The 27,365-nt window shown below is 36.0% G+C and overlaps 1 protein-coding gene across 11 annotated transcripts in view; it reads right to left on the reverse strand.

Annotated features, from left to right (window-relative positions):
• Window positions 1-27,365, reverse strand: part of LOC129770468 (fat-like cadherin-related tumor suppressor homolog) — a 576,674-nt gene that overhangs the window by 84,717 nt on the left and 464,592 nt on the right. For 9 of the 11 annotated variants that reach the window (XM_055773312.1, XM_055773316.1, XM_055773315.1 and 6 more), the window contains 2 exons: window positions 24,583-24,738; window positions 10,243-10,389 (listed from right to left, as the gene is read on the reverse strand). In XM_055773312.1, coding sequence (XP_055629287.1) covers window positions 10,243-10,389; window positions 24,583-24,738 — 303 coding nt within the window. The remainder of the gene's footprint in view (window positions 1-10,242; window positions 10,390-24,582; window positions 24,739-27,365) is intronic. The other 2 variants (XM_055773318.1, XM_055773317.1) reach the window with 1 other exon arrangement.

A 27,365-nucleotide genomic window follows, 5' to 3' on the forward strand; every position in this document is an offset into this window, starting at 1 on the left:
AAATTATAGAAAATTAACTAGTCATTCTTTGAAAAAAGTCACAGTTGCAAAAGTTTTCGGTTTTGCTTTTGTCATTATTGATTGTATTTGTTTTTTTTTATAGTTTTCATGGTCTCGGGATCAAGAGCGCTATTTTTTTTATATTTTTTCTTGAAAGCTGAGGTTTTTTTTACATAACATATCCAAAAATCAGAGCGGCGTTATTTTTATTTATTTCGAGTTATGAATTTTCTAAATAAACCGATGGTCCGAAAAATAATTTTTACCCCTTTTTTCAAAAATCACTATTTTAAAAAATTCATAACATTTGAAATACTGTACCGATTCAGATGATCAATATATCAATTAGAAGCAATTAGTTGGTTTTCTTTGGAAAAATACCACACCTGCGTAAAAATTGTAAAAAATCCACAGCTTTCAAGAAAAAATATGGTCCCGAGACCATGTAAACTATAAAAAAAACAAATACAATAATACAATAATGACAAAATCAAAAAAACATTTTGCAAGTGTGAATTTTTTTCTTAGAATTACTAGCTAATTAGCTTTAATTTAATATGTCTAAATCGGTTCAGTAGTTCACAAGTTATGAAAATTTGAAAAAAGTCATTTTTGGAAAAAAGGAAAACCACCCTTAAATGAAAATGAAACCCTATTGAAAAAATAAAAAATACGGAACTAATATTTTGCGAAAAGGAACAAACTACCACTTTTCACGAAAATCTGAGAACCACTATATCGGTTTGACATGGAATGGCTGTATATATATATATATATATATATATATATATATATATATATATATATATATATATATATACATATATATATATATATATATATATATATATATATATATATATATAGATTTTTTGGATAAAATTAAGAGTGACACCTTAAATGCCACAAACTTTGAAGTTTCTCACTTCTAAAGTGTTATCCACTATTTTGGAAGTTTCACAACTGTATCCTGTATGAAATTTTCTTATCTTTCAAATTGCAGCTGAATTAGAACTAGTTTTACGCAAACAGGGCCCAGAACAGAGAAAGAGTTCAATAACTCTGTCATTGTTGGGATTCAAACATATGCACAGAAGAATTTTTATCATCAAATATGATTCTCTATAATCTCCTGAAAGAATGTAGACTTTTTTATATGAGAAAGATATTTTATAAATTTAAGAAGATGAAACAAAAATCAAATTCTTATTTTATATTAAAAAACGACGAATACATGTATAAAAAACAAATAAAAAAAATTACTCGATTATATACATTGAAAAGAAATCGAAGACTGTATTTAACAAGTCCGCGCTGTATTATTTTTTCTTTATCTTTCAACAATACAACAAGAACCATACGAAAAAAAAATTAAAATTAAAATAGTGACAAGCTGTGAAGTGAGAGGATTAAAAAAAGTTGTGTCATGGCATACACGATTCCAGCTCTCCTGGAAACCAAAAAATCGAGTTGATTCTGAATCGGTTAATATAGTATGAACCTCAAGCAAGTCAAAACAATCTTTTTTGACAAAATGGCGGCGGACGATTTCAAAAAGAATAAAATTTAAAAAATATTAATTTTTAATTGGTTTATTGGTTTATTGGTGATAGAGAAATGCACGAAGATATATTATATACTAGAACTGAAATTATAGCTGGAGTGATAAACAAGAAATTTGATTAAAAAAAATTCATAGTCTTAAGTCAACAATGTTGTCTTTATATTTCATCCCATTTTTTTTCAAAATTCCCATAATTTTTCATTGTTAATCAGAAAATAGGGATCTGATTTTCTAAATTATTTCCAAATTTTAGTTTTGCAACAAAATCAGTAAAAAATATATTACACACAAATTATGCACAAATAACATATGGATCTCAACTATTTTCGAGCTAGAAATATAAATAGTCTTAACAAAAATTTATGATAAAAAAGTGTACCCAAATCATATGGAGAACGTAAAAAAAATGGGAAAGACGCGAGACAAAATCCCGTTGTTTGACTGAATAATGAGTGCAATTGCTCTATACGGTTGGAGCAATTCCATGCCAAATGAAAGATCAAACTCGACCATCAAATTGAACCCGATGAGCTATTCTTCTTTTTAAAAAAAGACTCATACAGGCAAACCTTTTTTTGTGCGGGGGATAGGGACCGCACAAAAAAGTCACATAAAAAAAATGTACAAAACTTCACCAGCAGCTTTAAAAAATCGTGTTCGCTACACATTTTGAAAAAAACTTTTTTTGTGCGGTAGATAGGGACCGCATAAAAAAAGTTTCCACCAAGAAAATAACTCAAATTTACGCCATTCACCGTTCAACTTCCTTTTGTTTCCCTGCTTTGCGATGGGACACTTTGCCTTTTCGGTTGCGCGTGGCTGTTTTGTGCTTTTAGTTGCATGTCGGAACGTGCTGCTGTTAGAAATCATGTCATGCAAAAACTTAGAAAAACTTAGAGTATTTGATGAGAGGAGAAGAATGATTTCAGAAGTGAATAATTGAGTCGCAAATATGGTTTTTTCGCATCGAAATGTATATAAACCATCGAAAAAAATTAAATGGACGATAACTTAAAAAAACCCGCACAAGAACAGAAAATCGCACAAAAAAAAATCGCACAAAAAACCGCACAAAAATAAGTTTTACTGCATGCTTTAATTTTGATATGTAGATCATTAGTAATCGGTAGGATTACGTCTTCCATAACGTCACGAAATAATAGGGGTGCAAATTGAAAAACTGAAAATCGATCGCATCGTGGAAATTGTGCAATTTTGGGTGCTCATTGCTCAATCATTTCTTGATGGATTCTCAAGATATATTAGCATCAATCCACTTGGGCACTCCCTAACAATTAATAACGAAGCATAAAATTAAACATTTTATGAACCTAACAATCGAACAATTGAAGAATATCAACTAAAATCCCGTTCTGATTGGATGATTAGTTGCTAATTTACTACCAATATTGGACTGTTTCCGCGATTTCAGGGTTTTATTGTTAATTTAGATAGCGAGCAGTGAAACGAGTACACGCACTATGAATAGTTGCTTCGAAAAATTCCATTACAATGATTAATTATGCATTGCAAAACGTTTAGTATAAGTGTAAATGTAACACTATCTGGTGCCAAATTTGCTGGAAATATTTCAAACTAATTTTTTGAACCTTCAAATATTAAAATCATATTAATTCCCCCTCCATATATACTTTTCATCGTTATTTCATCCATACAGAATGCAGGAACCAACAGCCAGGGCCACAGAGAGCAGTTTTCAACATATCTCATTTCGCTTCGACATCTTTTATCGTGATATACATCATTCAAAGACTAATAATCATCCTTCTGCCGTCATAGCTCGATTGTATCATTAGTAGAGCGCACAACCAATACCCAATAAGGACCGTTTCTCAGGGCCACCAAATTATTATCAAGGAGTATAATAATAGAATTTTTCAAATATATCCTGAATCAATATGCAACAAATATCCTAACCATTCAATTGGTTTGAGCTTTGTTAGATTCGAAATAGACACGTAGAATAAAATGATGTACAATTACGATCTTTGTTTATAAAATTAGCTTTATAACCAAGTGCCGGGGCGTTTCATATCTATAGAATCAGATCTTATTCTTCCTTTGACATTATTACACCTTTACAACATTGACGTCATTTTCGTATGATTCAGCAAAATTTACCGAAAAAGAACGAGAATCTCCTGTATCACATCACGCGGATGAAATTACATGTGGGCAAACGAGAACAAAATGTGTTAAAATATTCCGTTTTACTCACACATACAGAACACTCTTTATATAACTTCAATTACGACGATAGAAAATTATCTTGAGTGATCTTAGAAAGCCATTGAGAGAATTTCTCTAAAATTAATCGACCCGGCGATATTTTCTATTATACAGAATGCGTGCTCTTTACATCGTGACAAAGGAGAGTTATCTTTGACAAACTTAATAACTCATCTAAAATAAATCGTAGCGGCGATATCTTAGATTATTCAATGCGCGTACTCCTTCGCGGCGAAGGATTTGCATCTACAACTGTTTGCTCTGCTTTGAATTATAGATGTTTTAAACCTGCTTACTTTACTCGCCTCCATTTCGAAAAACTAAACTGAATTCTCGTCCTCGAGAAAGGTTCTTTGGAAAACCTCGCTGCTGCCGCTGTCGCTAGCTGAATGACAGGTAAATCGTGAATAACTTATTGATGGCTTTTTTTCGATCCATTTTTCCGTTTTCTCAAAATCGAGCATTGTTTCCGGGTTGAAAGTGGTGTCAAAATGTAGCGCATTCCAAGCTCGATCTGCAGAAGGCATTTTCCAGCGGTCAGAGCTGTGTTCTTCGATGGAAAACTGAAGGACCGGGCGAGACTGCATATGTACAAAGTGCAGAAGGCTCCAAATCGTGACGAACGGCAAAATACGGTGCGACAGTCACAGACTCAGATGCTGAAGAAGCCTCATTGTCTCATCATAGATGATGAGAAATACGTCAAGGCGGAATTCCGGCAGCTTCCTGGGTTACTGTTCTTCATCGCCCAGCACAAGTTTGATGTTCCGGAGGAAGCAAGGAAGCAGACAATTTCAAAGTTTGCCAAGAAATACATGATTTGGTAGGCGATCTGCTCAAGTGGCAAACGAAGTGCGCCGTTCATGACTCCTGGGACTGTAAACGGGCAGACCTACCGCAAGGAGTGTCTGCTTCCTCTGATGGAGCAACACAGCCCTACGGTCTTCTGGCCGGATCTAGCTTCGTGTCACTATTCAAAGTATGTTCTGGAATGGTACGAAGCCACCTGTAGCCAGATATTGTACAGAACCTTATGTGTGGAGCTAAGCATAAGGTGCGAGCAGACGGTTATGGTATTGAAATTAAATGAAATAAATATGCCAAAAGCTTACTAATGGGTTATATTTTATTGTCTGAAAGTTTGAAAAGGATCGGTTCCTACAGCGTTTTTTCCGAGATGCAATTTGATGTGGAACACCCTTTATTTGCTCCTTTCGATTGATTCATTCCAACCTATCTGAATAAAATGAATTCGATATATTCTCTGCGATTCTATATCGAGTTCCATTTGACTCTGCTATCGTTACATTCATATTACAGAAGCTTTCATTATATTAGTGAGTATGTTTCGAAACATTCATTCGAATATAAGTGAAACAAATGAACGTGAAGCGAAATGAGCATGCGCGAAGGAGAAGCAATATTTTCTTCATTGATCATGAAGAGAGACTAGCAATATATTGAGTCAGCATGAGTAAACTACGAGCTGAAATGCCAATATGAGTGAATTTACCCTGAACTTTAATATCTGTTAAGAATTCTTCGAGTAGATCTTTTAATTTTTTTTTGAAGTATAAGAACAGTGTAGAAAGGGAAAGTTAATATAACTCGACAAAAAAAATAGAAGCAAGGTGAAACGTGAAGCTAGTACCTTTGGAAAATCAATGTGCGAAAAATTTAAATAAAATGTTTTTCGTCGGAACAAATGATCATTGTAAAGAGTTTTCCAAATTATAAAAACTGCTCATTAATTTTCTGTGTGATCATTATTTCATGAATTGTTTATAATCAAATATGTACCTAAATGTACATTTCAATCAAAGATATATCTGTAGCCATCCACGTCATAAAAGTTCTTACAGAAACGTTCCATAAAGCAAATAAAAGTCGAACGATTCGGCCAATTGGTTACAAAAATATTGTCCTAAAGGGTGTACCGTTTAAAATCCACACACACACACACACACACACACACACTCAAATTGCTCTAATTTTTTTGTCTAGTGTACATCGTTATCTCAATAAGGGCATCAGAAAAAAAATAAGGTGGGGTAAATGATGTTGGGCTGCCAAGTCGAAAATATGATCTTGTTTTTTTCACTTTTTTGAATGCTCTAGTCCAGCGCACCTGTTTCAAATCAGGTATTCATATGCTTTCAAACATATAAATGAAAGTTCATGATTTACTCATGATTACTACTTCTTCATGATTTACAGTACTTTTATAGGATACTAGCTAACCCGGCAAACTTCGTCCCGTCCAAAATTTGTTTTTCGTCATACCTTCGAACATTCATTATTTCTTACTAAGCGTAAGTTCATGAGTCCAATCGCAGAACTGTTCATTGATTGATTTTCTAATCGACCCCGTTGAATTTAACTTTTACCAAGAAATTCTTAGTACTTCTACCAAAACTCATCATTATAATATCAGATTATTTTCAGACACAATTCTCGTTCAAGATTTTTCAACCACTTGCTAACAACATGTTTCTCCGTTTAATGGAATAAATGTTTGATACAGAAAATATGATAGAATAAAGACAGACCCCTCTCCTCTTCTCCCCTTAGAGAGGGGGGAGACATGTCTATTCACCATAGAAATGTTTCGTGCCCCCTAAAATCTTCACATGCCGAATTTGGCTCCATTTGCTTGATTAGTTTTCGAGTTATGCAGAAATTTGTTTATCATTTGTATGAGAGCCCACCCTAAGGCTAAGCGAAAATTGAGAAGCGTAATAGCGCTCGTAAGCGAACGCGAGACTACCAACACGACTCATACGTGCCACAAACGTAGCGTGGTGGAGCGCATATTGGGTCGCAGTTTGGTGTAAATAACATGCCACTCGCATACAATGACTGATTAACACAGAGTTGCGCGATATATTTATTTACTAACACAATCACCCGACCAGTACAGCCATACAGTGTTGTTCACCAACACCACAACAGGCATGACCAGCACGAGAAATTGTGGTTCAGCCACAGCGTCGCGCGAGTCGTGTCTCACGAGCGCTCCACCATCTCGCGTTATCTGGCCAATTTGCGCCGTTCTATCTGTTTTCATTAGCCACAAAAACAGGCGCTATATCGCGCCAAGTTACTCGCGCTATATGCGTCTCAATTTGCGCCTTGCCTAAGAGAGGGGGCAGGAGTGTCGAACCACCTTAGAAATGTTTCTTCCCCATAAAACCTCCACATGCCAAATTTAGTTCCGTTTGCTTGATTAGTTCTTGAATTATGCGGAAATGTATGCACCATTTGTATGGCAGCCTCTCTCCCCCCCTCAGAGAGACGGGAGGAGTGTCTATTCGCCATAGAAACGTTTTGTATCCCCTAAAACCTTCGCATGCCAAATTTGGTATTTTCTTGATTAGTTTTCGAGTCATGCAGAAATTTGTCTTTCCTTTGTATGGCAGCTCCCCCTTAGAGAAGGGGTGGAGTGTCTAACCACCGTGAAAACATTTATTGCGCCCTAGAACCTCCATATACCTAATTCGGTTTCGTTTGCTTGATTAATTTTCCAATAATGCAGAAATTTGTGTTTCATTTATACGGCAGCCCCCCCCCACCTCTAAGAGAGGGGGAGGAGTATCTAACCACCGGTAAAAACATTTATTGCACCCTAAAACCTCAATATGCCTAATTTGGTTTCATTTGCTTGATTAATTCTCGAGTAATGCAGAAATTTGTGTTTCATTTGTATGGCAGCCCCCCCCTTAGAGAGGGGGGAGGGGTCTCAAACTATCATGAAAACCTTCCCCAGCCCCAAAAACCCCTACATACCAATGTTCATGTCGATCGGCTCAGTAGTTTCAGAGTTCATAAGAATCAGACAGACAGACAGACAGACAGAAATCCAGTTTTATATGTATAGATTTTTACGGATTCACCTGTTTTAAAGGGTTTAGAAAATCCACCTTTTATGAGTGTCAATGCGTCCTTCATTTGAGCTAATTTTTAATCAACCACCAGATGATAATTTGGTACGTATTCAGACCTTTTCTGGATTATAACACTTACAAATATTGTAAGAATCATGTTTGTACACCAGTCGTATCAGACTTATATATCTTAATTATGTAATTTTGCATCTCCATTACTTCAATTCTGGGTTTGTCGGTTTGTCCACATGTTTACTATGGTAGCCGCTTGGCGCGCTGCAGTTTGTTTATGAAGTCCTTCGTGCGTAGCAGAAATAAAGTGTTGAGTGCTGTTCACTTTTAAAATTCCCAAGGAAGGCAATATTCTAAAGAAATCCTAAAATACAGGGTGGGCCATTTAAAGTGGAAGGATTTGTTTTTGCAATAGCAAAGTAAAGAAGCGGAATTTAAAAAAAATTTTTTCGAAATTCATTTATTTTGGTCCAAGGAAATTTGTTCTAACTACTTTTTGATTATGATATCTCGTAAATGACGGCCTCTGGCCTTGACCGCAAAATGTGCCCTTTTTTCGGCATTTTCCATCACTTTGCCCAATGTTTCGGCCGATATGGCAGCAATTTCTTGTCGGATATTGTCTTTCAGCGCAGCCAGGGTCCTTGGTTTACCAGTGTATACCTTGGATTTTAAACATCCCCATAAAAAAAGTCAGGAGGCGTCAAATCAGGTGATCTCGGTGGCCAGTCATAATCGCCGTTTTATCTATATTAATCTTCCGGGGAACATTTCGTTCAATAATTTGGCATTACCAACACTACCAGACGATATAAATTTGGCATATAATCGACGTATAGTGTTGTCTCAAGGCGATGTTTTAACTTTATTTTTATTTTTCCACGCACGTTTAGTTAACACAATTGAGAAGTTATTTTGAATGTACAGCTGAACAATTTCAGCGCGTTGTTTAGGTGTGTATTGTTCCATGGTTAAAATTGTACTGAAATGACGCTTCCAACGCGGTATGACATTTGTTAATCTGACATCTCTGTCAAAAGTTATGGGGTTGCCAGATGCTTCCACTTTAAATGGCCCACCCTGTATGAATGAATTAATATGATGACAGTAAAATCAAGCAATGAGAAATGCAACATCTACTTGAAAATTCAAATTTCATCATTCAAAAATGATGATTTCTGAAACCAAACAAACCATGATCATTTTTCGGATAAAACCATGATCAGAGGTGGACAAACCATGATTATAATTTCTCTTTGAAGAAAATTATAAAAAAAAAGAAATTAGGATAATTCAACTGGAGACTTGAGGCATTCAACAAACCCAAACTCATCTTGATTGAATGTGATTTTCATGAAGAAAAATCGATTTGCATTTACTAATTTATTTGCTGAAATATTCCAATCGGACAAACCAACTTCATTTACCCTAGTTAAAAGCTTGAATTTCCGAAACTTGTATGCTGAAAAAGAATCGCAACTCTTTGGTCTCGCTATGGGAAATTCATGCAATTAATAACGTAAGGATCCAGTACAAATAGTGTAGCCCTGCACTTACCTTTTTGTACCCATCGATTAGATTATCGTTCGTCACCCATTTTAACACATTTAAGTTTGTGATATTGTTTCATTATTGATTTACTCCAATTGATACTTAATCTAATTATCTAACAGTGTTTCTTCTGCTCCGAACAACGGTTTATTCCAAGATTGTAATGGTTCACCAACACAAATTTTACTAACGATCATTTATGCAAGCCCAAATGGAAGGTAGAATGTGTATTCGGAGGAAAAGCCGCCACTGTGCGGTACATGGCGGTGGCTTCCAACGGAACAACACACAAAAGCCGGGTACAATGGATGCAAAATGCACATTGAGATAGTCATAGCTAATTGAAATGATAAATGCAACAAAAGAAAACAACGACAGTGAAAATAAAAGCGTACACAAGCGGGTGAGAGGATTTCCAATTAGTTCATGGACACGATGATGATTACGTGGTTTTTATTTCCTGCACTGAATCCGAGTGCTATCTCTCCTTTTACCTACTAAATGATGCGCTTTCCTAGCCGTCGACTCTCATTGCAAAGAGGTTTACTCGTCGAGAGGGCTAAACTCGTTAGTAATAATGCATAATTAGGAGTGAGCAAAGAGAAGTGGCGAAAAAAAATGTTGATGTTAAATGTTAAATTTGAATTAAAGTTGCAACTAATTGGTGTTGAAAAATATGAAAGGCGATACAAACAGCGAAAATTTAGCATTGCACGTAGAAATGAAAATGGAATTAGAGCGCCGATGTGCAGCTAACTATAAATGCTTCGATGCAAAAAAAAAACTGAACCAACAAACGGGTCAGATATGCACAGTGTTAAACGAGTTTTAAATCCCCACATCGTACACGCGATTATATGGGGATGTTTTTTACAGGCACGTAAAAACGAATGATAAAAAGATGAAATAGACTTAAACAAACAACTAAACAAATAGAACAAATGCGAAAGAAGAGCGAGTCAGAAAAAAAAAGAACTTTACCCTAAGCACCATTTGCAATCCGTTGAAATTTTTGTCCGGATAGTTTTCCCACGTCGCTTCTTCGAGTCCGGCGTCCGGATCGGATTGCATTAGGCCAGCTTCCACTGGTTCTGGTTCGGAGTGGTCGTAGCCACTCACGTAATCATTCTGTCGGTCCGCACGTTTTGTTTTTTTTTGTTTGATCAGCAGGATGGAAACATACAGTTGTTGATGGAAGCAAAAACACAAATGTTGCACCAATTGATCCCCGCACCCGCGCCGAAATCGATTGTGCATTTGTTGCATATGTGTGTGCAGAAATGTTTGTAGACATACATACGCGCACACACATACAATAACACACGTGATAGAGGAAGTGAGGACAGATTGTGTTCGATATTTCGTTTTTGGGAGTGTTGCGGAATTGTGCGAAGGGGTTTTTGTTTGAGAATTTCAGCGTAAACGTGGGTGATATTTTGCAGTTTTGTTTTTGTTTGCAGAAAGAGAAAAAGAGAAAGAGAATATAAAACAATAGGTTCGTTATATACATGTTGTTTCAGAACACAATTGAATGTTATTTGCCCGAGTGATGTGTGCGATGAATTTATGATGAAAATGAAACAAAAAAAACGCACATAAAAAGTAGCATGCAGATGCTAATTGTTCGAATGAATCGTCTAGCCATGATATGATGAATGGAAAATTAAAATAATAGCTGCGCAGTTACTGTTTAATCTATTCAAATGATATCATTTATGAGGATTCCCGGAGCTATGTTGGGACCAATGAAACGATATCCTTTGGGGAAACATCCTCTCGAACAGCACAGCAGTAACTGTAAAAACAAACATAATAACGTTCGGTTCTGTTCGGTTCCTTTGCCTAAATGACAACAAAGACACCTCTGTCAAAAACAGGGCCCAGTTTCGTGTTCTATCAGTGGACCAATGATATAATACAGTAGTATAAGGGTCGATAGTCTGTCGAATGTTTGTGTGTGTGTCTGTGCACTACGTGCGAAGCAAATATTTCAACACGATTAAATTACCACAAACAATACTCTCTGAGGTGGAAATGTTTACTGTGGCCTTTCTACAATTAGGAATTGACCGATCCCTTCTTATCGAGAGGTAAACATGAGAATAACTGAATGATATTATTAGTATACAGTGAATTTCATTAACAGTCAATCACAAAATTGAGCTTACATACACGACTTGACAAAGCATTTCATTTATTGAGCAAAAAATAAATTTTAAACATTTTTTTTTACTTCACGTAAACCAAATTTGGCAATAAATGCTTATTATTTTATGGAAAAAATAAAAAAACCGTTTTGAAAACTCCAAACAAACTCAATGTGCACAGATTATTGCAGATTAGTTTGCTATTTGTCAGCGTGCGATGTCAACGCCCAACTGCTTGGGCAGTGTTCGTTTTTGTTGTTGTTGGGGAGTTAAGAAGGTGTCGAGTTATGGAGAGACGGATGCTTGTATAAACAATCAAAGGTGCCATGGAATCCATCGAATTAGGGAAAATATCGAGATACAGAACATCGAGTAAGGGAGAGTGTATTAAAAACGGTTAATCCTAGGATAAAACGTAATACAGGTCGGACTCGATTATCCGGAGACTATGGGTATCAAATGAAAGGGCTTGACTAGTAGAACACAGTTATTTATGAAAAATACAATTCCAAGATGGCGGCCACTACAAAATGGCGGGTTGCATATTTTCTCAGAACTCCATCAATATGAGCTTGAGCTTGAGCTTGGGTAGACTGTACTATTCGTAGTTGCTCTCCGTGATTGACCTGAACCAACCAAATTGCACAAAGAACACACAGAACGACGCTTGGGACTAGCAAATCATTCTCGTTGTGCAATTTTCGGTGATTCGAGCTTTAAATGGTCAATAACGACGCCGGCCACGTCCTTACAGTCACCAGAGGAAGGGAAGGAATGTTAGTATGATATTCGCCGCCCGAAGGCCAGAAGGGTCGCCTCTATAGCGTGGTTCCCTAGCGTTTATCATGGGAGGGATAGTTGTTAGTGGGGAGAGGTAAGAATCAGGATTCACTGAGGTAAGTGATGTGATCATGTGAAAGCGAACAATCGACGGAACGAGAAAATGAAATTTCGAAAATCCTATGTGTCTCAACGCGCGGCAGAAATTATCTCTAAGTATCCTGAGAAGGAAAACCTGCAAAATTGATTGGACCGACTGTATATTCTATTATTTATTGCATTTTTATTGAGTTTTCTTTGGGAAACCTGAGAAGGTAACCGAGAGAACAGTTCCAAAACTAATAATTCTAAATTCATCACGCGTCTTCTTTATCGACCTCCAATCCCGACGATGAAGAGTTGTCTTTGGGAATCCTGAGAAGGTAACCGAAGTCACGAGTACTATTTATAGAACTCCAATAACGATGGCGGAAAACTGTAGATTTCAAATATCATTTCCTGAAGCTGAAATGTGTAGTCTCAAACTTCAGATTGAAAATTGAAATATCGAATTCCGAATACCAAATCTAAAATACTCAATTTCGAATTTTCAATCCTTTAAATTTTATATTTCAAGCCTATGTTTTAATTATAAATTTAATTAAAAAAAAATAATTTAATAAATTATAAAATTTTTTAATTTCAAGTTCTAATTCCGAAATTTCATTATCTCACAATCTATTCTTGCCCATCTTGCATTGTGCTCCCCAAGGGTTCGGCAAGTGAGCCAGCAGCTACCACATTTACACACATTTTCTATCTCACTCTCATTCTCAAACAGTTCCCTCTCCGGTAAAGCTGCCAGTCCTTCCTTAAGAGAATCACATTCATTAATTCTAATTAGATTCCTGATGGAGCTGAAGAAAAGATGAAAAACAGAGAGACACTGGTGCTATTCGATTATAAGCTCTAAATAAGTTAAGTAGGATTAATGTATGGATATAAAAAGAAGTAATATTATACAAAGAGTAATAAAGAACTTAGCTGGGATCGTTGTCAACTGATCATTCCTGCAATCCACCCCATAGTGATACCTGCACTACCGAACACACAGGCACATACTTCGCCCTAGCAATGATAAAAAAAAGAACACACACACATACACACAAATGGAAACAGTCCGATAAAGCGAAACGAAATCTTCGCGTCTTCGCATCACAAACAATTGCTTTATTCGGAGATCATTAACTTTTAACTGCTTCAGTGAATCCTAAACACACTCGCGAATTTATGGCCAACCGCTAGAATCATACTCAACGATCAGCAGAGAAAAACGCGTTCGAACATGTCTGACGAAGCTAGAAGAACCAAACGAGGAGCGAAGAAAAAATGCGTCCTTTCCCGACGACTGCCCGATCGAATCTCTTTCTCAGAACTCCATCAATATGGGTATCAAATGAAAGGGCTTGACTAGTAGAACACAGTTATTTATGAAAAATGAAAATCCAAAATGGCCGCCACCACAAGATGGCGCCATATATATTTTTTTCACAACCCCATCAATATGGGTATCAAATGAAAAGGCTTGACTAGTAGAATGCAGTTATTTATGAAAAATGCAAATCTAAGATGGCGGCCACTACAAAATTGCGGATTACCTATTTTCTCAGAACCATCAATATGGGTATCGAATGAAAAGGCTTGACTAGTAGAATACAGTTATTTATGAAAAATGCCCAAAAATGTATCAAAAGAAAGTTCTCGACTAGTAGAACATAGCAGATAATGAAAAATCCAATTTCAAGATGGCCGCAGTCCCCAAACAACTAATTACTTTTTGAATGGTTTCATTCAGCTTGACCTGTTTCTATGTATGTTTGAATGTTTGTTGGGTTGTCCCACATTAATAGAAAATTGACCCCGTTCTTGTTGAATGATTGATCTGAAATTTGGAACATACATTTAACTCTTTGTGGTCGTCTGTCTGCTCTCAGCCACCATACCTTTTTTACCGTTCTGGTCGTTTGTCTGCTCTCAGCCAGCACAGAAAGAAACCATGCTAATCTTTAATTTTACTCAACCAAGTACAGGCAAACTTCGATATAACGTACCCTCGTTATAACGTACCCTCGATATAACGTCACTCGATACAACGTACATTTTACCTCTATATAACGTACACATTTCCAAATTGTAAAGGAAAAAATTTTTCAATATTTTTTTTCTGATAGAATAATGAATTATCAGTATTGTGATACTAAAACAAGTTTTGTACCTTCAATCAATCCAGAAATACAGCTGGTTTTGTGATTCCGGATTCTAAATGAATCAAGCTTTAATCAATAGTACGAAGGGAAACATCATGAGAAAGGCTGGCTTCGTCTTCTGATTGAAGTTATTCATTAACTTCACTAAAACAGCAACACAATAATGTATTACAGACTACGTTTGTGAGCACTTTATTATGCTTCGATATAACGTACAATTCGATACAACGTACAATTTTAAAGGTGAGATGTACGTTATATCGAAGTTTACCTGTATAAGTTTATGCTTTTCCTAAACGAAACTTGATGTCTAGTGAACCTGTTCTCGAATCAATACGATGTTCCTATGACTAATAGATAACGGTACTCAGTATCAAACAAAGTAGTCACCCACACAAGATAACGCACAGTGCGTTTTTCTCTCTCTCTATTATAGTGACTTTCATCACATTTTGGCTGGTTCGTCACTTTTACTTCCATTTTAGGAAGAATGTCGAGAGTGAGAATTGAACTTGTGACCTTTAGCGTGAGAGGTATAGATGTTACCAATACACAAGATCGCCTCCTCACATATTGCGTTGAATGCATAGGAATATGGGATAAAAGCCGTAAGAGCAGAATTAAGTCATTGTAACACTTTGGTGTGATTGAAAAGATTGTTCATAAGTATCAGTACTACTGTATAAATGTATCATGTTATTTGAATAATCGCATAAGTGTCTCGAGCGACAAAATCTTTTTTGTATAAAAACATCACATAAAAATATATTGTTATGTTAATGTATACATAGTTCACAAAAAAGATTAAAAAATGTTTATTTTTCATAAACTTGCATGTATGCTTTTTCAAGAAAAAATAATTCCGACCAATACGATACCCATGTCCAAATTTTTAATTTAATTTTACTGTTAATTTTACTGTCATTATAAAACTGCGTATTCCATTATCTTGAAAAATTCGGTTTGGCCACCGCAAAAAAATGACAAATTAAGAAAGATAGAAGTTGTGCGTCAAAGAACAGATTGTGGAGCGGTTAGAGAACTTCATTTTAATTGATAGAAACAATCTAGTTTAATATAAATTTTTAGGATAAAATTAATAATAACACATTTAAAATTATTAACTTTTAAGTGTTTCACTTCCAAAATGTTATTAAAATTCACTAATTTAGTTGTTTCACTACTATATCCTGTACTAAATTTTCACATCTTTCAAATAAAAGCATCAGAATCGTCTTCCGTAGCGTACTTTTCAATGTAGAGCCAGTTCGAAGCAACAGAGTCTGGAACAAAAAAAAGTACTGTAACTCTGTCATTGTTGAAATTCGAACATATGCGTAGGAGGGTTTTTTTCATCAAATATGATCGTCTATCACCTCCTGTGAGAATCTGGATAAATTAATTTTTTTTATGTGAGGAAGGTGTTTTCTGACTTTAAGGGGATGAATCAAAAATCAAATTCCTCAAAAAACGATAAATACATGCAAAAAAACAAATAAAGAAAATAAATTGTTTTTACTCGATTATCCGGAGGATTCGATTATCTGGAGTGAAAAAAAAATCAATACTCCGGATAATCGAGTCCGACCTGTATATAGTTTTCGATATAAAATCGTATGTACATTCCATTTTTCATATTGTTTTTCTTAAATGGTAACGATTTAGTAAAGTATTGAAATTCCTTAATTTTTTCAAAACTCATATCTTAATTTTGGTGAATCCGATACAGCACCACTATACGTCAAACTATTTTAGATGGAAATGTTTTTCTAATAATAATACTCCGCATAGAAATCTCAATTGAGTATGCTAGTATTACTACTACTTCGAAACAACGACGAATGTGCCAATACAGAATAAGAAACAGCTCGCTAGAGCAGCAATTTTATTTTTTCTCTTTCCTATCGTTTGTTTGTTCAACAGCTGAAATTTAAACAAACCGAGATGAAGAATTTGGATGCTCTTCCCATGTTTCTCATTGTACATCTTACCTCCGCTAGAAGATGTTGGTCTTACTCTACACTCTGTCCAACTTCTAGAAGACTAGGTGATGATCCTGCTGCTTTGTGTCATTGCAAACAAACAATGCTTCAATTTATATTCTAGTGTGAAGGTATTGGTGACTACCATACACTACATGATTTTCATATGTGTGTGTGCAAGCGCTGAGCGTAAATAAATGTTTTTGTATTTTTCAATTGTCAAGTTTCTATAAGACCAGCTACATTTTCCGTCGTTTTAGTTGTTTTGATCAATAAATCCTGAAAATGCAAAATGAAATTAGAGAAAAGATGCAATCGATGCATTTCTCCAAGAAAATGTTGCTATCTGAGAAATTTCTCATCGGGTTTGACGATCCCATCAAGTAGTGCTCAATTATTTGGCGAATCCTCAAGGATACTGTAAGAGTGCTCTACGTGAACCGCAGCTCTATGACCGTGATAAGCGGGAAATAGCTAGAACAGCTTCGAATACATCAAAATCGCTTATGCAAATAAAGCAATATTCAGTTTAAATGTTACTCGGGTGACAAATCGTCCAGTTTTGGTAAAAAATCCTCATATAAATAGGGCTTTAAAGGGTAAAGCTCCTCATCTTACATCAACTCACATCGGAAGACGTCTGAGTTTTGCCAAATCTCACATGACAGACAGTGGGAATGTTTCCAAAAGAATACATTTTGCTATATTACATAAAGAAATGTATAGTTCAATGTATAGGTTATCTTCACTGACAAGAAAAGTTCAATTTGGACGGTTATGATTATTTCAACGGGTACTGGCGTGATTTACGGAAGAAGGAACAGTATTTTTCAACCAGGAATTTTGGGAGAGGCTCGTGCATGGTTTGAACGGGATTCTGTACAACCGGAAAGCTCAAGATAGCTTTCACATCATTCAAGATTTACATACATGTTCTGAAATCCTCTCTCCTGCCGTTTTTGCGTGGAGATCGTTACAGAAAATTTACTACTATTTATACCTTGCAATGCTACTATTTATACCAACAAGGAATCTAAGCAATGGATTAAGGACCAAAAACTTAATTTTTTGGACTGGCCAGCTCGCTCTCCAAAAATGAATCCTGTTGAAAATCTTAAGGGGATCCTTGTACTTCGAATCTAAACTGAGGGAAAACGGCACACCAAGATTTAAGAGCTCAATTTCGGAAATATGGAAAAATATCGAGATATCCGTTCAGCAGAATTCGGTAAATAGTATTTCAACACAAATTTTCCAGGTTATTAGCCGAAATGGTAAGGTTGCCAATCATTGACATGTACATCAGTCGATCGTTTTGAATTTTTCATTGATAATACTTATCAATTTTGAAATGGTCTTATAGAAACTGGACAGCTGAAATTATCATATATGAGCACAATAAATAAACAAACAACTCTTTTGAACGAAATTGACGTTAGATAAATTTTATTCTAAGCATTCGAGAATGTATGAATGTATCTTGTTGAAATTCTAACTGTTTGTGTTGCAATCAAATAGAATCAGGGTGGTCTTATAGAAGTTGGACAGAGTGTAGCAGTACGATTATTTGAAATGTTCACAATTTTTCATTCATGAGTTTGAAATGAGTTTACCTATGTGGTGCATTCCTAACACCGCTTCGATGTTATCTTTCCTATTCAATATAACACCCTGTGAATCACATTTTCAAATTTGACGAAATGTTAAGGTGGACTCGTAAAAATTGTATCACTTATGATTAGCAGTTTTTATTCACATTACCACAACAATGAATTCACGTTGTGCTTCCGTAGCGATAAAAAGTGTCTTCTGTAGGAGCCTTGAACCACTGCGACTATTAGTTTGACTTATTTTAGTGCACTCCAGATTGATATGTATGCACTGTCAGTTCGTTCCATCACTCAGGGAATAAGTGCTAGTCGCACTATGACTTCTCATTTCCTCCCTCGAAGGTATGATTTTCTTTAAGATGTTCCCTACCTTTTTAAGTTCGATAGTTAGGCATAGCAATGTCCTTCCCAAGAATCTGCAGTCTACGCTGAGTTAGTATACTGTATTGACACAGTAAATGTTCCGAAGTTTCAGCTTCAAAATTACAGAAACGACCATTATTTTCTGTCAGTTTTTCGATTTTTTTAAGGTGATACCTGCTCGGACAGCGTCCGGACATAGGACCGGTTAATGTACTCAAATATGCCAGTTTCAAGCTGAGTATACTGCGTGTTATTCTGTTATAAGGCGTAATGAATAATTTAAATTTGTCTTGGTATTGATAGAGCCCTCCAGTTCAGTCTTCCGAAAAACACTTACACATGTGCACTATGTTCAAATTTCATGTTTTTGTTGTACACGAACATGCTTTTCGCTAGTGTTCAATGTTTATCCCAAGCACGCCAAATTTCTCACCTCATAAATAAACACGGTGTCCATTATTTAAACACATCAGGTACAAAACATACCACCCGTTGTCGCAGTATTCATTGCTCTTCGTTTCCTTTCATGAACGGAAAAAAATTATTCCTTCTAAAACATTTTTTTTTCATAGAGACTAACTAGAAATTTTGTTCGATTTGCAGAAATTGCATGAACTCAGAGGCTATGAGTTCATGCACATTTTGCAAGACTGATTAAATAATCCATAGTTTTTTTTCCCGTGAAAACATAATTTGAATAGAAAGAAGTTGTGAATGAGAATTTTTTCCATGCATGTTGCCAATTGAAGTCTGGGAAAACGACTGCATAGCAGTCTGACACAATACTAATGCTGGCCAAATTAATAAATAAATAAATACCCGAAACTGAGTTTTAGATGCATGTTTTCAGGAGTCCAGACATATTCTTGGTATTTTTATGAATGTTTAACTTGGGCGGCCCAAGTTAGATCGTTAAAAAAATTGATTCCGAAATATACATTTTGTAGGGAAATGTTTCAGAAAAAAACTGCATTAAAGGCATAAAATCAGCTGAGTTGATTTGTGAAAGAAGTATAATCAACCCTCCTTTACTCAATGTTCTGTTCTCTCCCTATTTTTATTTTATTTATACCATTCTTAGTGGGTTTTGGGGGAAAATTAGATTTAATGACAGCTATACTGCACTTAGAGGCATATCAGTCACCACAGCAAGCCGAGAAAAACGCTGATAAAAAATTATTTCACCATGAAACTTTGTGGATGGGACAACTCAATTTTGGTATTTTTCATATTTTCTGAACAAAATATGTGATTTATCTTGCACATTTGAATTTACGGTAGGTCACAAATCCTTTTCAGGGGAGACCGATTCTTCTGGAGATGCATTTTTTCCCTAAAATGGCTTGGAAGCGCTTTCTTGGAATGAACGCAGGATGAAAAAAATGGATGGGAATGAACAAGAGGATGAACAGAGATATACACTCATGATATCTGTATCTCCTTTCATTTCTCAGCTACTAATTAGTGATACAATATAAACTTATTTCGTGAAAAGTCACATCAATTAGCACATTGAATTTGTACGCGGTTGATACGTGCTGCGTAAAAAAAACCGAGTAAATGTCGAAATCCGCGTAAATCCCGAAATCCGCGTAAATTCCGAAATCCGCGTAAAAAAACCGCGTAAATTGCAAAAACTGCGTAAAAAGAGCAGCGTAAAATAAAACCGCGTAAAAAAGCGACTTTAGTGTATTGGATTTCTTACGAGTTTTGGGATAAAAAGTGTGAAGGATAAGTGGTTTTCGAGAGTTGATTTTTTTATAAAGTAGACGCTGTATGAAAACACTGTATTTGTTTTTCATTACGTAATACCGTAATACTTCAAAACCTGTACAGTTCACTACGACTACTTGGCAACCTACAAAACATGTGACACAGTTTTATACGATAGCAACAGGTCATGGTAAATTTAGCGTTATATTTGGAGCATGTTTAGATGTAATGGTACTTCAAGAAACAGGCATTTCATTATTTTTTTCAGCTTCTAAAAATCGCTTTTCAGAATACACCATATTCGAACAAAATGCTTAAATAGAATATTGTCCCAATAGTTACAATCAATGATCTTTAGATAAGCCTATGTTTTAATTGTTTCAAATATTTTCGTTGTCACAGGAATAAAACAACACGTTTACCTTGATCAAAAATTATGCGTTACATTACTTATCACCTTAATTTCTGAAAAAGTGTAATAACTTGTGTGCAATTTTCCAACGTTCTTTGTTTTACGTAATTAGTGAATACATCCTGCACAACGAATGTTATTATCAATATTTCTGTAATTTTTACCGAATACCTAACTGTGGAATAATTCGTCAGCGATATACAGCACGTTATGAAATCCAGTAACCTTCACCGATCATTCAGTAAAGATTGACTTTTAATTTACAGAATGTACTGCAAACACTGCCGAATAATTCTGGTACCGTAAACCGGGGGCAAATTGATCACGATTTTCAGAAAAATTTTAATATAATTCAAAATACAATTATTTTGAAAACCAGCACGGGTGCTAAGGTCATGAAACGTTATGAAATGTTTTGTTAAAAATTTTCCTAAAATTTTACCTTGGAATTTTTCAACGGAAAATTACGAAAAATAGCTTTGGGGTGAAATTGATCAATTTATTTTCTCGTTATTTTTGTGAGGTAATATGCACGAAAATGTATAGCAATTCGCTGAAATCTTAACCTACGGTTATTAAAATAATAATTCAAGGATTTGAAGATACAAAATCTGATTTAATCCACCTAAAGATGTAGTCGTGCCTTTTTCATATCTCGATCTAAAGTTAGTATTGACGAACAATGATATTCGATATGACGTATGACGGATGACGGATGGAATTTGGTTCTGGTCATAAAGTGGTCACTTCCTTGGAATTCTGATCCGAAACATATCCGGGTTACGACAATGAGGTTATATAGGCTTGAATTCAATAAAAATAAACATCATGATGTTTGATAACCTATGGGTTAGGGTTTTCGGTAATTTTGGGTTCTGGAATCTGTGCCCCTTAACTTGTACCGACGATATCTCCGGAACCCGTGAATCGAATCCGATGAAACTTTAAAGGGTTCTTTCAAATGAAACGTATCGCAACCAATTCGGTTCAGCTGTTTCCGAGAAAACGGAGCTGCAATATGTGTTGCCTGGTTTGAAAAAATGTCTTTCATGGTGCGTTTTTGTAAAATTAATTTTTCTCATTTCTTTTAATTGTAATTGTAACTATCTGATCACTGTTCTTACTCGAAAAGAATCAGCTGGGTGTGAATGAATATGAATATACTCGCTTGTCTGCTCTCAGCCACCACAGAAAGAAACTATGCTAATCTTATATTTTACTCAACCAAGTATCAGCTTATACTTTTCCTAAACGAAGCTTGATGTCTAGTGTCCTGTTCACGAATCAATACTATGAGTAATAGATAACGGTACTCAGTATCAAACAAAGCAGTCGCCCACGCGAGACAACGCACAGTGCGTTGAATGCATATGATTGCGAGACAAACAACGTAACAGCAGAATTTAGTCATTGTAACATTTTGGTGTGATGAAAAAGGTTGTTCATGAGTATCAGAACTACTGTTTGCTTAAATGTCTCATGTTATTTGAATAATCGCATAAATGTCTCAAGAGACAAAATCTTTTTTAATCCAAAGTGAAAAGTTCTGGTCATTTCGAATACGCTAAAATCATTATTTGATTCTACTGGTTTGAATTATGTTGAAGTAGCTGTTTTTAAAGAGCAGAATAATCGTTTGCATAAGTTACCTATGTCATCTGAATAATCTAATGTGAACAAAATCTTTGTTGAAAGTGAAAAGTGCAGATCTTTTCGGATACACATTCCTAGCATTAATTACATATTTATTGCATCAATGGCAAAAGTGTATCATATTCAAGAATAATAAAAATAAAAGTATGTGTTGATTATACTTAATACGATTCATTTTTGGAGAATGTTTCAATATATAGTTTCAATATATGAAAAAATGTTTATTTTGGTAATCTTGCATGTATCACTGCTTTTTCAAGGAAAAATAATTCCGACCAGTACGACATCCATGCCCAAATTTAATACGACCACAAAGGGTTAATATCATTTGGTGGTGTTGGAAATGTGTTTTTTACCAGCGTGAAAAGCGAAACGAAAATGCTGTTTAGAAAAAAAAATTATGCAATTTAATAAGCGATTTGATGAGAACCACTGATCAAAAGAAACTATAGATGATCATAAAGTGTCATATGAAAAAGTTTTTAAATTTAATTAAATGATTCCTTAAAAAAATCAGTTTGTTTTCATCATTACGTTTGATCAATTTCACCCCGATGATCAATTTGCCCCCGTATGACGGCACTTTATATTTGGTTAAAATTACAGAAATGTTGTAAACAAAACTTAATGTGGGTAACTAAACATCTCTGCCACGTTCTATTCAATTTTAGTACTTGTTCAAATAGCTAATAATAGCGGATGTTATATAAATTAATTTGATGCGAGCACTAAATAATGATGCCAATTGTAAAGAACTCTGATATCAACTGACGCTTATTTTCTTCAGAACAGATGAAGAGGTGTATTTTATTTGCCCTAAATTTTAGACGAAGCATCCATTGTCATGATCCGTTGAAAAAACTACAAAAGCGGATATGAACACAACACTCATTCAATCGAAAATTTGATCAATACAAACAAATGATTACTAAGTCAATGGTAGTCCTACGTCAACCTTGCGGTTTTATCATAGATATAGCCCACCCATTATTTTGTCTTAATCAACATTGGTTTTTCGCAGAATGATACAAAATTTTCTACAACATTTTAGTGAAATTAAAGAGTTACGTGCTATTGAAATGTTGTTTTCAAACTAAACATCTAAATGCATTATTTTAAATTATTGTAATGGCTAATGTAGCGTTTCAGAGTATGAACGATGCTGTTCTATGGCCTGTGCAGTGAACGGATTACATTACTCAAGCTAAAGTCCTGCCAGTAATACGCTCCGATTTCAAGATATTGTATCAATCGTGACCATGTGTCGGAATATCACGAGATGCCGCACCTCTCAGACACAGTCGATCTCTTCGCTAAAACAATTTAATTAACATTCCAGGCCATCAGAGATATTATATCTCGGTCAATCGCGTGGCGTCCCGGACGTGCACATAATTAATACAGTGCTGCAATTAATACGTTTAAACAATTTCCTAGCTATAAACTGCTAAACCTCGTCTGCGTTCGAATACTCAGTGACACAGATTTGTGACTTGCGATGGCACTCAATGGCCCGGCTCTGCAAGGGCAACAATCGTATTAGCCATATGCTTTGATGCGTTTTCTGCAATGTGTGCAATCAAGATGACATTGCTGGGAGCGAATGTGTCCGAACGAGTGTATTGATTTGCATAGGTAATGCTCGGAACTCTGAACAGGGTTGATCTAATAGTTTACTTCTTTTCAATTCTGATTCGGATCTCTAATCACAATTCATGTGAAGATAACCGTGGGCCGATTATGTCATATCAAAATTAAGAGAAAATATTCGATCCATTCCTATAATGAAGCACAAATGAAAAATTTTAGAGCAGAATTTTATGTCTTACGTCACTTGTATCATTTATGGGTTTTTAATGAAAAATGCCATGCGTGTCTGAGACACAATTTTATGTTCCACTAAAATCTAACTGTTACGAATATGGAAATTCCACGACGGAGGAGGGAAGTCAGTAATATGTGTGTATTGTTTCATTAATGAGTAAAAATACGAGCAGTCGTGCATGAAGACATTAAATTCGGCACGCGTACCTTCGCACGCTCGGCTGTGACAGATTAGCACCTGCGGAGTAATTAATTTCCCTACGATTTGGCATGTAATGTGAGTGTGCGCAGGATATGAGCGACGAGAGGAGCAAACCATATTTTCCTCCATGCTTGATGACGCTGGTGCTTCGTGCAAAATTGGTAATGAAATAAAAGTATGCTGCGATGTATTTATGTAAGTAATATTTTATGAGTAATAAACGAAAAAATGAAACCCGGGATGAGGATCTAATGACTCAATGGCGGGCTGTAATAACCATATCTGATTACTGACCGATGAGAACATAACAAGTACAGCAAGCATAACATCAATATACAAGGGAAACTGAATAAATGAGGGACGACTAGAGCGTAAATTCCGACACTTACCTGAAACAATGGCTGGTCAATTTTGGCATTGGCAGGTATTTGCACCTTGTACAATTTTTGGTCGAACTCGGGTGCATGATCGTTGACGTCCTCCACTTGGACAACGACTCGGGTCGTGGAAGAAAGTTGCGGGGCGCCATTATCCATCACTAAAACCTGGAACCAGAGAGAGAGAGAAATATATAATGCGAGCCTTCACAAATATGAGGTGAAGTTAAAATCTGTGAATTTGCCGAGGAACTACTTCATAATAAATCGGAAATAGAGTCATTCATGTTGCAAAGACTTTCATTCAAAATTAGTGAACAAGTCGTTCACGACATATTTGATGGAAATATAGAGCCCAAATGGGCATACAGAAATGAAAAGTATTATGTAATTCTTGACTAGCCGCTACAATAATCTTCTGCTGAAAATATAAAAAATCTGATTGTGGATTGAACATGGTTTTGACGTAGGATTACGTCTTTCGGGAACATATTGGGGGTACAAATTGAAAAACGAAAATCGATCGCAACGTGTAAAATGTCCAATTTTAAACGCATATTGCTCAGTAATTTCGTGATAAATTGATGGGATTTTCACAATCGATTTCGGCACTCCACAAAAAAAAATTCACATTGAATGAAAGCTGAAAAGTCTCGGAATTTTTCAATAAATGGCCACTAAAAAATTAACAAGATTCATTTCGAGAGGTTCATCTGTCACTTGCTTAAGTTTGAAGTTTCATGACATTCATTTTATTTGTTCACAAACTACACTTGTTTAAGTGTCACTAGGTGAGCGCTCGTTTAGAAAATGGAAAAAGAGGAATATCGAATTTTGATCAAATATTGTTTTTGATGGGAAAAACTCCTGAACAATCAATGCAGTGGTTGACGAAATGTTATTCCATTTCTGCTCTTTCGAGAACAACAGTTTATCGGTGGTTTAGTGAACTTAAAATGGGCCGTACGAGCACTGCAGATGCACCATGCTCTGGAAGGCCAAAAGAGGCTACGAAATCGTAAAACAAGTGCATCGACTCGTTTCGAACGATCGTAAAGTGAAGTTACGAGAGTTAGCTGAGGTCGTAGGCATTTCAAAAGGACAAGTGGGATACATTTTAAACGACATTTTGGACATGAAAAAGCTATCCGCGCGATGGGTGCCGCGTTTGCTGACCGTTGACCAAAAACAGCGACGCGTAGATAATTTAACAGCCGGTTTGGCGTTGCTGAAGTGTAGTCGAGTGGACTTCTTTCGATGTTTTGTGACAATGAATGAAACGTGGATCCATTACCACACTCCTAAGTCCAATAGGCAGTCTGCAGAGTGGCACTGAGGGGTATTTCGAAGACTTAGACGTTCTGTACTACAGAGAGGGAATCGAAATGTTGGAAACTCGCTATACAAAGTGTATTTCCCCGAAGGAAACTACGATCGCATAGTGTAAAATGTTCAAACTATGTTGAGGAACAAATACAGCTATGTCTAAAATACGATTGTATTCATTAATAATCCCGGGACTTTTCAGTCCATGCAATATAACGAGAACGCTTGTAAAAAAACTAATAGGAGTACCGGTGAGTTTCTTCGTTTTTTTTTCAAAAAATAATGCTTTATTCTGCAAAAAAATGGTTACAAGTTTAATATTCAAAGTATTGCCTATCGCTAGTCATAACTTTCTCCCATATTTCTAACCACGAATCGATCCAATTTTTGACTTCATCTAAATTGGAGAAATGCTGGTCAACCAGGCCATGTTTTTTTTTCCAAAATATATATTTTTATAAAGGCTCATTTGGCGTTAGCCTCACGGGACCGGGAGTTCAATACAATTTTTCTTATTATCTATGTTAGTAATATGTAACCGATTACTCGCGGTTGGCTCGAGGTTAGTATTACAAGTGTTTTCGTAATTGGGATGTTGTTGTCTCCAATGCTCCGTACGTGTGCCCGACACGGGATACTTCCTATTGGGATGCAGCTGACCATTAATCAGCAACGCCCCCCTAGTCTGTACCTCATATCTAGCGTGGTGCGTCTTTCTCGACTCGAGGAATCCAGGATAGAATGGTCACTAGCCGGCGCAATCATCAGTTCGTATAGAGTTGTCATGAGCGGTACAACCTTTGGCTCTTGTTGAATGATCAGTGGACTGCACAACCTTTGGCCCGTGTGTCTGTAAAGAGTGTGTGTATGTATTTTTTTTTTTTTTTTTTTTTTATCTGTATTATAGTGATTTTCAACTCATTTGGCTGGTTCGTCACTTTTTACTTCCATTTTTGGAAGAATGTCGGGAGTGAGAATTGAACTCGTGACCTTCAGCGTGAGAGGCATGGATGTTACCACTACGCCAGATCGCCTCCACTGTGTGAATGTATTGCCGCGACTAAGTAAAAGTTTATCGATCGGATAGGAGGGATATGAAACGGGGACACAACGAAGGAAACATCATTAAACGTTGACATCGGCGTTTCTGAGGAACAGGTATAGATGAAGCAGAAGATCAGGATCACGGCTACCTAAGATATCCCGGACGGGGATATACGATTGTCTGCCTTGTGCTCTCAGTGCTCTAGAGAGCTGAGAGCGAGCAGCATGGAACCGGATACACGACCAGACAACATGCTCGATGTCGTGGTAGCCATCGCCACAATCATGTTGCCATGTTGCATCGATCGAAAAGGTAGTTATCGGACAGATCAATGTCTGGAGAATACGGCGGGTGGGATAGGACCTCCCATTTCAGCGTTTCCAAGTATGTTTTGACCGTTTTCGCGGTCATTGTCATGCTGCAA

This window comes from Toxorhynchites rutilus, chromosome 2 (genome assembly GCF_029784135.1).
Source record: "Toxorhynchites rutilus septentrionalis strain SRP chromosome 2, ASM2978413v1, whole genome shotgun sequence".
NCBI classification, from domain to species: domain Eukaryota; kingdom Metazoa; phylum Arthropoda; class Insecta; order Diptera; family Culicidae; genus Toxorhynchites; species Toxorhynchites rutilus.